The sequence below is a fragment of the Scyliorhinus canicula genome, chromosome 3 (genome assembly GCF_902713615.1).
Source record: "Scyliorhinus canicula chromosome 3, sScyCan1.1, whole genome shotgun sequence".
Lineage (NCBI taxonomy): Eukaryota > Metazoa > Chordata > Chondrichthyes > Carcharhiniformes > Scyliorhinidae > Scyliorhinus > Scyliorhinus canicula.
This window is the reverse complement of record NC_052148.1, coordinates 254,645,124-254,661,268: the sequence shown is the minus strand read 5'-3', so window position 1 is coordinate 254,661,268 and position 16,145 is coordinate 254,645,124. Positions and strand designations below refer to the sequence as shown.

Genomic DNA, 16,145 nt, shown 5'->3' with positions numbered 1-16,145 from the left:
GTGGCGCTGTTGCTAGTGCTTTCAATCCCGACCCCCTGCACAAACTCTCCTCCATTCTGACCCACTGGGAATCAACCACTCTGACCCAACTCTGCACCTTCTCCACATTCGCCACCCAGTATTAATACATCAGGTTCAGAAGACCCGAACCCCCTGCCTGCCTTTCCCTCTAACAGCACCTTTCTAACACTGGCCACCTTCCCTCCCCATATGAACAAAGTAATCCTTCCCTCAATCTCTCTGAAAAAAGTCTTTGGCAGGAAAATTGACAAGCATTGAAAACATAAACAGAAATTGTGGCAACACGTTCATTTTAACCGCCTGTACCCGACCCGCCAGTGACAGAGGGAGACCATCCCACCTTGCCAGATCAGCTTTCACTCTCCCCACCAAACTCGAAATGTTGTACCTGCGGAGCCCCCTCCCCACTCCCGGGCAACCTGCACCCCCAGGTACCTAAAGTGAGTCCCTGCCCTACGGAATGGCAGCCCTGCCCCCACACCCGGCCAAGACACCCACAAAATACTCACTCTTGTCTAGATTTAGTTTGTACCCCGAGAAAGACCCAAACACTCGAAGCAGCTCCAATATGTCCCCTATCGACACACTCGGTTCTGACACGTATAACAGCAAGCCATCAGCATATAAGGACACCCTGGGCGGTATTCTCCCATGCCGTGCCATATGGAAGAAGCCGTCCGCGCCAATTTTTCCCTCGGCGCCGTTCCAACGTCGACAGGCGATTCACGGAGGAGCGGAGAATCTGCGCCATTTGCCTCGGCGCGTCTGGCGCCGCGCCAGTCGCGGGCCGCTGTCCGTGGCCGGGCGCCGATTCTCCGGCCTTGATGGGCCGAGCGGAAACAGCAGAGTCCCACCGCCGCCGTTCACACTGGGGGGGGGGGGGGGGGGGGGGGGGGGGGAGAAGAGCTCTGCGCATAGAGTCGAGAGGCGACCTGTGGGGCGTGGAAATGCGCTCCTTCACCCGGGGGGGGGGGGTCTGGCCGCGGTCGGGGACGTCATGTTGCGTCGGAGCCGGCGCGCTGAGGAAGACCCCGTGCATTTGCGGGTTGGCGCAAGCCCAACTGCGCATGCGCGGGTTGGTGCGGCGCTGGGAAGGGAGGCTGGAGCGGCATGACCCGTTCCAGCTCTGTGCTGGCCCCCCATGGGGGCCAGAATCGGTAGTGCCCGTGCCGTGCCATCGTAAAACGCGACAGCGTTCACGGCGGCGCGAACACGGTCTCCATTTCGTGCCCCCATGCGCTATCACCCCCCGCACTATTCCTTGTGAATACCAGTTCTTACCAGCAATTTCTGAATATTATGCAAACAAACTGTTACAGTAGATCATTTTACAAAATACAGTTGTTTCATATAAAAGCAAATTACTGTGGATGCTGGAATCTGAAACCAAAAGAGAAAATGCTGGAAAATCTCAGCAGGTCTGGCATCATCTGTAAGGAGAGAAACAAGCTAATGTTTTGAGTCCATATGACCCTTGGTCAAAGCTGGTTGTTTTATAGTCATTTATTTTGATCCAAGTCCAACAGATACTTTATTTACCTGATAACAATCCAACATGCCTCCTGCCACAAATCTGGGGTGATTTCATCATCATCTTCATCATATTGTGTATCTAGAAATCAAATAGTAACAGATTCTCAATTTTCAAGTCAGTAAGTCACCATATCGCACAACAATATAAAATATTCAGCTCATTACCAACAAGTGATATTCAAAAGCAGCAATCATAACCATTCAATGCCCACCACAATTCCATTGCTGGCACTGCAGTTAGGAGAAAACACCAAATGTCACATTTTATTGGGTGGTGCAATTTGAGCAAGAATACACAGAGGGGGAAAGGTAACAGAATGCTCACAAGTTGGGTGAGTGATGGAGGGAGGGCAATGGGGGCAGGCAGGTGAGATAAGTTCCTCTCGGTCTATTGAGGATTCTACTAACTACTTAGAGCTAATGTTATGAAGCAGCATACCCTAGGAATCACGATCAGTTGTTTAATAACACAATTATTTTGTTATTTTACAGGTTCCGCATCCCAAAATACCTGTTTTCTAGACTTTAGAGGTTAATTTTCTTTATACCTTCCTCATTAGTCCATCCTAAGTAAATCAAATGAATGTTATCGTTCATGCATTTTAAACAATGATTTTGCCAGCACCTCCCAAGAGAAGGAAACGGAGACTCGATAAATGAGAGTTTCGACATTTTGGGAAAAGGAACAAATAATGGCAGTTCATACGCAATTAAAAAATACTGGAGTGGGCCGAGGATAGGGTGCTCTTCCGGTGGGTTGGTGTAGACTTGATGGGCCGAATGGTCACCTTCTGCACAGTAGGGATTCTATGATACAGATGAACAAAGACACCAAGAGGTTCAAATGCATAATTCCGTGAAAGTACTAGTAGATGCAGTCATCAAAAAAAACGCTATTTTGAGTTTTAGAAATAGGAGTATAGAGCACAAGAATAAAAAATAAATAGATAAAATTTGTACAAAACATTGGTACGGCCCAAGTTGCAGTCTACAAGGCATTTTGGGTATCCACACTACTGGAAAGACATTAAAGACATTGCGTAGACACAGAATAGACATGTTAGGAAAGAGAGTTATACATGTTTATGAATGACTTCCGGTGGCGGCCATGGTGTGAGTGGTTGCACAGAGAGTAGCTTCTGCTTGAATGTGGAGATGCCGGCGATGGACTGGGGTGAGCACAGTAAGAAGTCTCACAACACCAGGTTAAAGTCCAACAGGTTAGCTCCGAAAGCTCGTGTTTGAAACTAACCTGTTGGGCTTTAACCTTGTGTTGCAAGACTTCTTACTTCTGCTTGAAGGTAGAGGAAAGAGTTCTTTTCACCCGATAGTGGGTGGAATTTTGATGAAAAGGCAGAGGTGAAGGTTGGGGGGAGTACTTTTCCCCAGGGGTGGTATGTCCGCTGGTTACCAAACCTGGCAGCGGTGAGAGACCTAGCCAAAGAGTTGGAGGAAACCTGTGAGGTAGCAGCCAGTGTAAGGATGGCTGCGGGGGAAAGGCTGGTACAAGGTGGAAGGCCCCAGCTGGAGCTGTTGATGGCTTTTATTAAGGAGGAATTCCGCCAGCAGGGGAAGGAAATGCGGAGGATCACTCTAAGGCCATCAAAGGAGCTGTAGCATCCCTGAAGAGTTCGCTGGAACAGATGGAGAAGTGTTTGGAGGAGCACGGGGTCGCAGTTTCAGGAGATCAAAGCATTAATCTCAGACCACAGCGATCATGTCGTCGCTCTGGACGCTGACCTCCTAGGGGACCTGTGTAAAAAGTTGAAGACAAAGGTGGAGGAGCAGGAGGATACCTCGAGAAGGCAGACTCTGCGAATAGTGGGGCTGTCTGAAGGAGTGGAAGGTGTGAGTGCCACGAGGTACATCTTGAAGATGCTGGCGGAGGAAAGGGTGTTAGATAAGGCCCCTGAAGTGGACCGAGCACATAGGTCCCTGAGCCAGAAGCTTGCGGAGAAAGAATATTTGGCGTTGGGCCAGGGAGAAGCATGCGAGTGGGAAGGGAACAAGGTACGAATTTATATGAACATTGGAGCAGTGTTGGCGAAGCGACAGGCAAGTTTCAGCAAGGCCAAGGCGGTGCTGTACGGGCAACAGATCAGGTGTGGGCTGCTCTATCCGGTGAAAGTATGGGCGACGTTCGGATGCCGGGAGCATTATTACGAGACCCCAGAAACGGCTGAAGACTTCATTAAGGAGCATAAACTGGGGGAGAACTGAGTGGACAATGTTTGAGAACTGGGGTGCTGGCACTCTGTAATGGTTGGGAACATGAAACTGGGGTAGGGTTTGGGGGATTTTCGTCCCCTCCATTTTGGAGGGGGTCATTTTTTGGGTTTATTGTTTGATGTTGGGATTGTAAGGGATGAAAAGTTTATGTGGGGGATGGATGTCCCATCCCCACCTCCTGTTTTATGGGGCTGTTTGTATTTAGCATTTGTTTCTTTGCTTTTGGGGGAGGCGGCCTGGCGTTTAGGCGATATTTTTGTGTGGAGGAGCACAAGGTCAGCATTCTGCCTTCTCCATGAGCTGAGCAGGGGGAGGGGAGGTCATTGTAAGGTGCCTTTGGGCAGGGGCCGTTGTGCTAGCAGGTGAGGCTGGGAACAGAAGTGAGGTGGTGGGGTAGAAGGCAGAGAGGAGTGGCCCCAGGGGGAGGGGGGGCTGAGAGGTGACATGGTCAGGGGTGGAGAAGGGGCCATCTGGGATGGGCTAGGTATAGGGTGGAATTAAGGGGGCAGGAGTTAAATGGGGAAGGTGACGGACGGTAGAGGGGATCAGAGGCGTAAGCCTCCGGTAAGGCTGGTAACTTGGAAAGTCCGGGGATTGAATGGGCTAGTTAAAGAGTCATAGGTATTCGCACAACTCAGGAGCTTGAAAGCGGGGGTGGTCTTTCTGCAGGAGAAGCACCTCCATGTGAAGGACCAGGTTAGCTTAAGGAAGGGGTGGGTGGGGCAGGTTTTTCACTCGGGGTTTGATTCGAAATGTAGGAGAGTGGCGATTTTAATGAGCAAAAAAAATGGGATTTGGAAGTGCGAAGGAGGTGTGCGATCCGGGTGGGCGATATGTGATTGTGATATTGGAATGGGAGTCGGTGGTGTTGGTAAACGTGTATGCCCCAAATTAGAATGATGTGGGTTTTATGAGGGGGCAGCGATCCCGGATTTGGCCACGCACCTGTTGATCATGGGAGGAGATTTTAACTGTTTCCTAGAGTCGAGGGTGGATAGGTCACTTCCCAGGTCGATAGGTAGGGTACAAATTCGGAGGGAGCTGGGGCTTTACGGAGAGGATTGATATGGTGGATCCATGGCGCTTTCAGAACCCAGGTGGAAAGGAATATTCCTTCTTTTTACACGACTATAAGATATATTCGAGGATTGATTACTTTGTAGCGAGTCGGGGGGTTTTGGTTCGGGTGGAGGCAGCAAAGTATACGGGGATAGATATTTCGGACCATGCACCCCACTGGCTGGAGATTTGGTTTAGATTGGGACGCGAGCAGAGGCCGGGGTGGAGGTTCGATTCGGGTTTGTTGGTGGATCAAGGTTTTGGTGATAAGGTGTGGGAGGCGAGTAAGGAGTATTTGGAGTTGAATCAGAATGGGGAGGTGTCGGCGGCCATTTTTTGGGAAGCACTGAAGGCAGTGGTCCGGGGGGAAATTATTTTGTTTAAGGCACGCCAAGTATTGTTGGGGGGGGGGGGGGGGGGGGGGGGGGGAGAAGAGATGGAGGATTGTGTTCCGGAGGTGGTTGCGTGAAGGGCAGACAGCTCGCAAGTAATATAAGACGACTGTTGAATGTAGTGATGAATCCGTCAGGGGCTCTGATACCAGAGATGGTATTGTCCATAGACATGGAAAAGGCATTTGATCGGGTGGAGTGGTGATACTTGTTTGAGGTTTTGGGAAGGTTTGGGCCGAGATTTGTGGCAGACATGGGTGCGGTTGCTGTATGTGGCACCAAAGGCGAGTGTCAGGCCAAATAATATGAGTTTGCAGAGCTTTGACTTACACAGGGGTACAAGGCAGGGGTGCCCGCTGTCACCGTTACGGTTTGTGCTGGCCTTAAGAGCTGTTGCCGATGGCTTTCAGGGGGTCGGCGGAGTGGCAGGGGATTATGAGGGGATAGAGGGAGCATGGAGTGTCATTCTATGCCGATGGCTTGTTGCTGTATGTTTTGGATCCGCTGGAGAATATGGGAAGGATTATGAGCCTGCTGGGGCAGTTTAGAACATAGAACGATACAGCGCAGTACAGGCCCTTCGGCCCTCGATGTTGCACCGACATGGAAAAAAACTAAAGGCCATCTAACCTACACTATGCCCTTATCATCCATATGCTTATCCAATAAACTTTTAACTGCCCTCAATGTTGGCGAGTTCACTACTGTTGCAGGTAGGGCATTCCACGGCCTCACCACTGTTTGCGTAAAAAACCCACCTCTGACCTCTGTCCTATATCTATTACCACTCAATTTAAGGCTATGTCCCCCTCGTGCTAGCCACCTCCATCCGCGGGAGAAGGCTCTCGCTGTCCACCCTATCTAACCCTCTGATCATTTTGTATGCCTCTATTAAGTCACCTCTTAACCTTCTTCTGTCTAACGAAAACAACCTCAAGTCCATCAGCCTTTCCTCATAAGATTTTCCCTCCATACCAGGCAACATCCTGGTAAATCTCCTCTGCACCCGTTCCAAAGCTTCCACGTCCTTCCTATAATGAGGCGACCAGAACTGTACGCAATACTCCAAATGCGGCCGTACTAGAGTTTTGTACAACTGCAACATGACCTCATGGCTCCGGAACTCAATCCCTCTACCAATAAAGGCCAACACACCATAGGCCTTCTTCACAACCCTATCAACCTGGGTGGCAACTTTCAGGGACCTATGTACATGGACACCGAGATCCCTCTGCTCATCCACACTACCAAGAATTTTACCATTAGCCAAATATTCCGCATTTCTGTTATTCTTTCCAAAGTGAATCACCTCACACTTCTCCACATTAAACTCCATTTGCCACCTCTCAGCCCAGCTCTGCAGCTTATCTATGTCCCTCTGTAACCTGCAACATCCTTCCGCACTGTCTACAACTCCACCGACTTTAGTGTCGTCTGCAAATTTACTCACCCATCCTTCTGCGCCCTCCTCTAGGTCATTTATAAAAATGACAAACAGCAACGGCCCCAGAACAGATCCTTGTGGTACGCCACTCGTAACTGAACTCCATTCTGAACATTTCCCATCAACTACCACTCTCTGTCTTCTTTCAACTAGCCAATTTCTGATCCACATCTCTAAATCACCCTCAATCCCCAGCCTCCGTATTTTCTGCAATAGCCGACCGTGGGGAACCTTATCAAACGCTTTACTGAAATCCATATACACCACATCAACTGCTCTACCCTCGTCTACCTGTTCAGTCACCTTCTCGAAGAACTCGATAAGGTTTGTGAGGCATGACTTACCCTTCACAAAACCATGCTGACTATCCCTAATCATATTATTCCTATCTAGATGATTATAAATCGTATCTTTTATAATCCTCTCCAAGACTTTACCCACCACAGACGTTAGGCTCACCGGCCTATAGTTACCGGGGTTATCTCTACTCCCCTTCTTGAACAAAGGGACCACATTTGCTATCCTCCAGTCCTCTGGTACTATTCCTGCAGCCAACGATGACCTAAAAATCAAAGCCAATGGCTCAGCAATCTCTTCCCTGGCTTCCCAGAGAATCCTAGGATAAATCCCATCAGGCCCCGGGGACTTCCCTATTTTCACCTTGTCCAGTATTGCCAACACTTCTTCCCTACGCACCTCAATGCCATCTATTCTAATAGCCTGGGTCTCAGCATTCTCCTCCACAATATTATCTTTTTCCTAAGTGAATACTGCCGAAAAGTATTCATTTAGTATCTCGCTTATCTCCTCAGCCTCCACACACAACTTCCCACCACTGTCCTTGACTGGCCCTACTCTTACCCTAGTCATTCTTTTATTCCTGACATACCTATAGAAAGCTTTTGGGTTTTCCTTGATCCTACCTGCCAAAGACTTCTCATGTCCCCTCCTTGCTCGTCTTAGCTCTCTCTTTAGATCCTTCCTCGCTTCCTTGTAACTATCAAGCGCCCCAACTGAAACTTCACGCCTCATCATCACACAGGCCTCCTTCTTCCTCTTAACAAGAGATTCCACTTCTTTGGTAAACCACGGTTCCCTCGCTCGACCCCTTCCTCCCTGCCTGACTGGTACATACTTATCAAGAACATGCAATAGCTGTTCCTTGAACAAGCTCCACATATCCAGTGTGCCCAACCCTTGCAGCCTACTTCTCCAACCTACACATCCTAAGTCATGTCTAATGGCATCATAATTGCCCTTCCCCCAGCTATAACTCTTGCCCTGCGGGGTATACTTATCCCTTTCCATCACGAACGTAAAGGTCACCGAATTGTGGTCACTGTTTCCAAAGTGCTCACCTACCTCCAGATCTAACACCTGGCCTGGTTCATTACCCAAAACCAAATCCAATGTGGCCTCGCCTCTTGTTGGCCTGTCAACATATTGTGTCAGGAAACCCTCCTGCACACATTGTACAAAGAACGACCCATCTAATGTACTCGAACTATATCTTTTCCAGTCAATATTTGGAAAGTTAAAGTCTCCCATAACAACTACCCTGTTACTTTCGCTCTTTTCCAGAATCATCTTCGCCATCCTTTCCTCTACATCCCTAGAACTATTAGGTGGCCTATAGAAAACTCCCAACAGGGTGACCTCTCCTTTCCTGTTTCTAACCTCAGCCCATACTACCTCGGAAGAAGAGTCCCCATCTAGCATCCTTTCCGCCACCGTAGTACTGTCCTTGACTAGCAGCGCCACATCTCCCCCTCTTTTGTCCCCTTTTCTGAGCTTACTAAAACACCTAAACCCCGGAACCTGCAACAACCATTCCTGTCCCTGCTCTATCCATGTCTCTGAAATGGCCACAACATCGAAGTCCCAGGTACCAACCCATGCTGCCAGTTCCCCTACCTTATTTCGTATACTCCTGGCATTGAAGTAGACACACTTCAAACCACCTACCTGAACACTGGCACCCTCCTGCGAAGTCAAATCTGTGCTCCTGACCTCTATACTCTCAATCTCCCGTACCCCAAAACTACAATCCAGGTTCCCATGCCCCTGCTGAATTAGTTTAAACCCCCCCAAAGAGCACTAACAAATCTCCCCCCCCAGGATATTGGTGCCCCTCAGGTTCAGATGTAGACCATCCTGTCTATAGAGGTCCCACCTTCCCCAGAAAGAGCCCCAGTTATCCAGAAATCTGAATCCCTCCCGCCTGCACCATCCCTGTAGCCACGTGTTTAATTGCTCTCTCTCCCTATTCCTCATCTCACTATCACGTGGCACGGGCAACAACCCAGAGATAACAACTCTGTTTGTTCTCGCTCTGAGCTTCCATCCTAGCTCCCTAAAGGCCTGCCTGACATCCTTGTCCCCTTTCCTACCCATGTCGTTAGTGCCAATGTGGACTACGACTTGGGGCTGCTCCCCTCCCCCTTAAGGGCGTGGAAAACACAATCCGAGACATCACGTACCCTTGCACCTGGGAGGCAACATACCAAACGTGAGTCTCTCTCGCTCCCACAAAATCTCCTATCTGTGCCCCTGACTATTGAGTCCCCAATTACTAATGTTCTACTCCTTTCCCCCCTTCCCTTCTGAGCAACAGGGACAGACTCCGTGCCAGAGGCCCGTACCCCATGGCTTACCCCTGGTAAGTCGTCCCCCCCACAAGTATCCAAAACGGTATATTTGTTACTCAGGGGAACGACCGCAGGGGGTCCCTGCACTGACTGCTTCTTTCCAGTCCCTCTTACAGTTACCCATCTATCTCCAGTCTTTGGTGTAACTACTTCCCTGAAGCTCCTATCTATGACCCCCTCTGCCTCCCGAATGTTTGCAGGGTATAAACTGAATGTAGGGAAAAGCAAGGTTTTCCCAGTGAATGAGTTGGGACGGCGGGCAAATTTAGGGGGGAGGGCTGCCATTTACGGTAGCGAGGGATAGGTTTAGGTATTTGGGGATTCAGGTAGCGAGAGAATGGATGGGGCTCCATAAGTGGACGGAAGCTGGCGGAGGAAGCCAGGGAGGATCTTAAGAGCATGAATACTCTACAGTTGTCGTTGGCGGGTCGGGTCCAAGTGGTGAAAATGAATATTATGCCGAGGTTCTTGTTTATCTTTCAGGCTCTCCCGATCTTTACACCAAAGGCCCTTTTTCAGAAATTGGTCGCGATCATTTCGGACTCTCTATGGGCGGGGAAGTTGCTGAGGGTCGGGAGGACCCTGCCAGAGGCAGAGGCGTAGTGGAGGGAGGTGGGACTGGCCAAGATTGAAAAAAAAGGATTATATTTATTGGAGTTTAAAAGAGTGAGCGGGGATCTCATAGAAACTTACAACATTCTAACAGGATTAGTCAGGGTAGATTCAGAAAGAATTTTCCTGATGGTGGGACAGTCCAGAACTAGGGGTCATTGTTTGAGGATAAGGGATAAATCATTTAGGACTGAGGCAAGGAGAAATTTCTTCACCCAGAGAATGGTGAATCTGTGGAATTCGCTACCACAGAAAGTAGTTGAAGCCAAAATTTTGTTAAATTTCAAGAAGGAATTAGATTTGGTCTTGGGGCTAAAGGGATCAAGGGACATTGGGGGGGGGCGGGGGGGGGAAAGAGAGGTAGGATCAGGGTTATTCATTCTCCCAGTCTCTGCGTGGATTTCCTCCGGGTATTCCTGCTTCCTCCCACAGTCCAAATATATGCAGGTTAGGTGGAGTTACGGGGATAGGCAGGAGTATGCCTAGGTAGTGTGCTCTTTCAGAGGGTGGGTGCAGTCTCAATGGGCCAAATGCCCCCTTCTGCCATGTAGCAATTCTATGCTTCTATTCATACAGCACATGCCTCACAAAAGTCAAAAGCATTTAATTACGATTGTAATACACGAAATACAGGAGCCTATTTGAGCACAACAGGTCCTAATCATACAATTTACAGTAGGAGGCCATTCGAGCCATCAAGTCTGCACCGGTCCTTGAAAAGAGCACCCTACTTACGCCTACACATCCACCATATCCCCGTAACTCCACCTAACCTTTTGGACACCAAGGGCAATTTAGCATGGCCAATCCACCTAACCTGCACTTCTTTGGACTGTGGGAGGAAACCACAGCACCCAGTGGAAACCCACACAGACACAGGGAGAAAGTGCAAACTCCTCCCATACAGTAACCCCAGACCGGAATTGAACCTGGGACCCTGGAGCTGTGAGGCAGCAGTGCTAACCACCGTGCCACCCAAAGAGACCATTCAGATCATCGAGTCTGCACCAGCCCTCAGAAAGTGCACCCTACTTAAGCCCACACGTCTACCCTATCCCCATAACCCAGTAACCCCATCAAATGTTAATAGCAATGTGTTAATAGCCTCATAAACTGTGATGCTGGTTGAAAGATAACTACTGGTCTGGACACCTGGGGGAGCTCAGCTCGCCTGAAAAATGCAGTGGGCGCTATTACTTTTTTAAAATGTTATTCCTTTCTCAGAGTAACAAAACCAATGTGTAGAGTAGACAGGGCAAGCCCTTAATCCATCTCCTAGCTGGCTCCAAAAAACAATTCAATAATAATCTTTATTATTGTCACAAGTATGCTTACATTAACACTGCAATGAGTTACTGTGAAAATCCCCTAGGTGCCACACTCCAGTTCCTGTTCGGGTACACAGAGGGAGAATTCAGAATGTCCAATTCACCTAACAGCACGTCTTTTGGGACTTGTCGAAGGAAACGCAAGCAGACAACGTGCAGACTCCGCACCCACAATGTCCCAAGCAGGAATCAAACCTGGGTCCCTGGAGCTCTGAAACAACTGTGCTAACCACTGTACTGCAGGCAGGGCTCATTGCATCTAAAAGACAGGAACTCCTGACAATGTAGCCCTGCCTCAGTGCTGCACGAATGGCCCTGGAGCAGGACCTGAACCTAGGGCCTCCTGAACGTAGAAGCAAGAACAGTGTTCACCCTCTGAACCACAGCTGACTGACAATGTTGACAAGAGTTTGAAAACCCGACATGCGACCTAAACTATTTATATTAAGCATCATTCTGCAGACCAGACACATCACTCTGCATTGCTCACTTTTCCTTTTTTAACAAGCCTTCTCTGGATTAGCAACACAGCTGGGATGGAGGCCTGAACCAGAGCCAGGCCCCTGCCCGAGCTCCCAACCCCGGGCTCCAGGTCCAGCTCCCGGGCCGCCGCCATTTTCAATCCTCCCCCCAACCCAGAGCATCGCAAACCCGCCGATTCAAACGTCAAGCTCTGCACTCGCCCTCGTCCGGATCATACATCCCGACAGCCAAGGGTGCGTTAACGAGGATGGAGTAAGAGAGCGGCCGGTGCCAACCCGATAAACGGACGGATGGAGTCCGATTGAATCCGCGGCTCCGTCACCGAACAGCCGCTCCGGTGCGCACTACGCATGCGCCGCCTCTTCCTCTCTGGGATATAAACACACTCAGAGTGGGGGGAGGGGCCTGTCTCTGGGATATAAACACACTCAGAGTGGGGGGCTGTCTCTGGGATATAAACACACTCAGAGTGGGGGGGGGGGGGCTGTCTCTGGGATATAAACACACTCAGAGTGGGTGGGGCTGTCTCTGGGATATAAACACACTCAGAGTGGGGGGGGGGGCTGTCTCTGGGATATAAACACACTCAGTTGGGGGGGGGGAACTGTCTGTGAGATATAAACACACTCAGTGGGGGAGGGGCTCCCTGTCTCTGGGATATAAACACACTCAGTGGGGGGGGGGGGGGCTCCCTGTCTCTGGGATATAAACACACTCAGTGGGGGGGGGCTCCCTGTCTCTGGGATATAAACACACTCAGTGGCGGGGGGGCTCCCTGTCTCTGGGATATAAACACACTCAGTGGGGGGGGGGGGGCTCCTTGTCTCTGGGATATAAACACACTCAGTGGGGGGGGGGGCTCCTTGTCTCTGGGATATAAACACACTCAGTTGCGGGGGGGGGGGGTGGCTCCCTGTCTCTGGGATATAAACACACTCAGTGGGGGGGGGCTCCTTGTCTCTGGGATATAAACACACTCAGTGGGGGGGGGGGGCTCCTTGTCTCTGGGATATAAACACACTCAGTTGCGGGGGGGGGGGGTGGCTCCCTGTCTCTGGGATATAAACACACTCAGTGGGGGGGGGGCTCCTTGTCTCTGGGATATAAACACACTCAGTGGGGGGGGGGGGCTCCCTGTCTCTGGGATATAAACACACTCAGTGGGGGGGGGGGGGTCTCCCTGTCTCTGGGATATAAACACACTCAGTGGGGGAGGGGGCTCCTTGTCTCTGGGATATAAACACACTCAGTGGGGGGGGGCTCCTTGTCTCTGGGATATAAACACACTCAGTGGGGGGGGGGGCTCTCTGTCTCTGGGATATAAACACACTCAGTGGAGGGGGGGGGGGGCTCCCTGTCTCTGGGATATAAACACACTCAGTGGGGGGGGGGCTCCCTGTCTCTGGGATATAAACACACTCTTGCCAGTCATGTGTGCCTCTAGCCGGATGTCTATTTCTTGAGCCCCCGTTCAACCGTCTGCACAGCCCTCTCTGCCAAACCATTCGATGCAGGATGGTATGGGGCGATGTGGGCATGTCGAATCCCATTGCCCTTCACAAAAGCAGCAAACTCTTCACTCGTGAAAGAGGTCTCGTTATCGGCCCCGTGTACCTCCGGAATTCCCTGGGTGGAAAAAGAACCACGGGATCTCTCGATGGCTGCCTGGGAGGTGATTGTCACCATCCTGTGGACCTCCAGTCACTTTGGGTGGGTGTCCAGCAGGACAACAAACATCAAACCCAAGAATGGGCTAAAGAGATTGTCTTGCACCTGGGCCCAAGGGTGCCCCGGCCATTCCCAAGGGTGTAGAGATGCCACAGGGGGAGTTTGCAAGTCTGGGGCAGGACCAAAACACATGTGTGTGATCTGTGGAGGCAGGCGAACAATAGTCACATCTGTTCTCAACATTTTGAAAATGCACACTCATCCTTGCCTTGGTCAAATGTGCCCTATGTAACACCTTGAACTGAATTAGGCTCAACCGGGCACATGAAAAGGTGGAGTTGACCCTGTAAAGGGCCTCTCTCCAAGCCTGAGTACGGGGTCCAGTTCACTCTTCCATTTCGCCCTCACCCTGTTAGTGGGGAGGAAACAGATGTGAGAATGTGGCCAAATAAGACAGAGAGAGACCCCTTGCCCAGCTGACCTGAGTACAGAATCCTCTCCATCAAGGAGGAAGGTGGAGCCAGAGGAAAGGAAGAGAAAGCAGTACGAGAGAAATCGCAAACATGAAAGTAACGAAAACGACTAGAGTCGGGTAGCGGAAATTTGTTCGCTACTCTCTGAAGCTGGCAAACCTTCCCTCCATGAACAGGTTACCAAAGAGCTCGGGTCCCTTCGATTTCCATGAATTAAAGATTGAGTCCAACCCAGAAGGCAAAAAAAGGTGGTTGTTATAGGGGCCAGTGAAAACAAGGACAGGAGTTTAAAATGTTGTCGGGGTGGCACTGTTGCCTCACGGCGCCGAGGACCCGGGTTCGACCCCAGACCCGGGTCACTGTCCATGTGGAATTTTCACATTCTCCCCGTGTCTGCGTGGATCTCACCCCCACAACCCAAAGAAGTGCAGGATAGGTGTATTGGCCACGCTAAATTGCCCTTTAATTGTAAAAAATTAATAAATAAACACATTTTTAAAAATGTTGTCAAAACTGTTTCCAGGGGCGGGATTCTCCAATCCCGCGGTAGTGTCCACGCCGTCGTAAACGCCGTCGCGTGAACGGGCCGCTCCCAGGACTAATTCTGGCCCCCACGGGCAGTGGTGCCGGCGCAAACACACGCATGCGCAGTGGCTTCCTTCAACGCGCCAGCCCTGACGCAACATGGCGCAGGTCTACAGGGGCCGGTGCGTAGGAAAGGAGGCCCCCAACCAGAGAGGCTGGCTCGCCGATCAGTGGGCCCCGATCGCAGGCCAGGGCACATTTTTCTTCCGCCCTCAGTTCTCCAGATCATCCAAGAATTCTGACATACCATGGAGATGATTTTCCAAGGATTGCAAGTCGGCCTCAACTGAGGAAGTTACATTTTTAACAGTCAAGATTCTCTCCTCAGTTCCATCGAGTCTCTTACTAATGTTCTGCAGTTCAAACTTCTTATGAGCCCCAGCTCGGCGGACCGCTGCCCACAAGCGGGGAAGCTCATAATCCACAAGTCCTACGGGGAGATGAATCAGGGTATCCTCATGGCCACGTCGGGTCATTACACCACTCTTTCTGCTACATTTGGGAGTACGAGACTCAGTCTGATATGCAACTGACATCCCATTAGCAGTCCTGCCAGGGTCATACCTATTGTTGAGAATGGGGTGATTCCATATGTTAATTGTAATAACTCCACCAAGACCAGTCTTCATGCAAACTCTATTTTATTTGGAAAATGAAAATAGCTGCAGCCGCGGTTTACAATGCTTGCATCTCAGGTCGGCGATCATCAGGAACGCCGGTTCAGGTCTGGGCTTCAGGTTTTAAACTCCCACTGAACAATTCCTATTGGGTGAGCCTCCACCCACTGAACAGGTGAACTCATATTCCACGAATCCCTTGGGGAGATCAATCAACGATTCACCATGGCCTTCACGGTCATGATAACATCCCTCCCTCCTCAAGCCTGTTTCACCTTCAATGCCTCCATGGCGAGGATGTCTCCTCCGCTTTCGGCATTGACTCTGGGGCATGCGGAGTCTGATCGGGAGGTGGGAAGCATATCAGCAAACTTTGCTTCCTCAGTGAGTGCCTAAGGGTCACCAATGTTGTTCCTCTGCCAAGTCCTCACTTGGGAGAGATGGGCATAGGGTCCTCTACGGGTGGTAGCCCTCTACCAGCGATGGTCACCACTGTGGTCAGAGATGAGGCCTCAATGGGGACAGGCTCCCCACTTCTGAGGTGGTCTAGGTGTTCCCTCAGGAATTTTCCCTTGGACTTTGACCATATCGGATACAGGCACCATTTTTTCTAATATGACTCCTGGAACCCAACTGGAGGCATTTCTGAAATTCCGTACATAGACTGTGTCACCCTCTTGAGCAGTCTCAGACCTCATGGCATCGCAATTTCTTTTTTGCATTCCGGTTGGGGCTCGACCATCTGCACCAAATGTGGAAATTACGAGCTTAACTTGGTGCAAAGCTGTTGTCCCATCAATAGTTCTGCCAATGGTTCCATCCATTTTGAGTGTGAATCCATTAATAAAAGGAACATTGAGCCCATGAAAGGACCTGCAAAGTCAATGTGTACTCTCACTCAAGCGTTAACAAGCCATTCCCATGGGTGCAGAGGGGCAGCAGCGGGTAAGCTACTTTGTTCCTGATATTGGTCATATTGTTCGACTAGTTCCGTTATATTGGCATCAATGCCGGGCCACCATAAGTAGCTTCTTACCAACATTTTCATTTTAG

General features: G+C 50.3%; 1 protein-coding gene across 1 annotated transcript in view; it reads right to left on the bottom strand.

Annotated features, from left to right (window-relative positions):
• The window catches only part of polr2b (RNA polymerase II subunit B), a 64,842-nt gene extending 52,738 nt beyond the window's left edge, over positions 1–12,104 (bottom strand). The window contains exons 1-2 of the mRNA XM_038792609.1: positions 11,944–12,104; positions 1,561–1,633 (exon numbers count right to left, since the gene is read on the bottom strand). Of these exons, the coding sequence (XP_038648537.1) occupies positions 1,561–1,633; positions 11,944–11,968 (98 nt within the window). The 5' untranslated portion in view covers positions 11,969–12,104. The remainder of the gene's footprint in view (positions 1–1,560; positions 1,634–11,943) is intronic.
• Between the last annotated feature and the right edge of the window lie 4,041 nt (positions 12,105–16,145).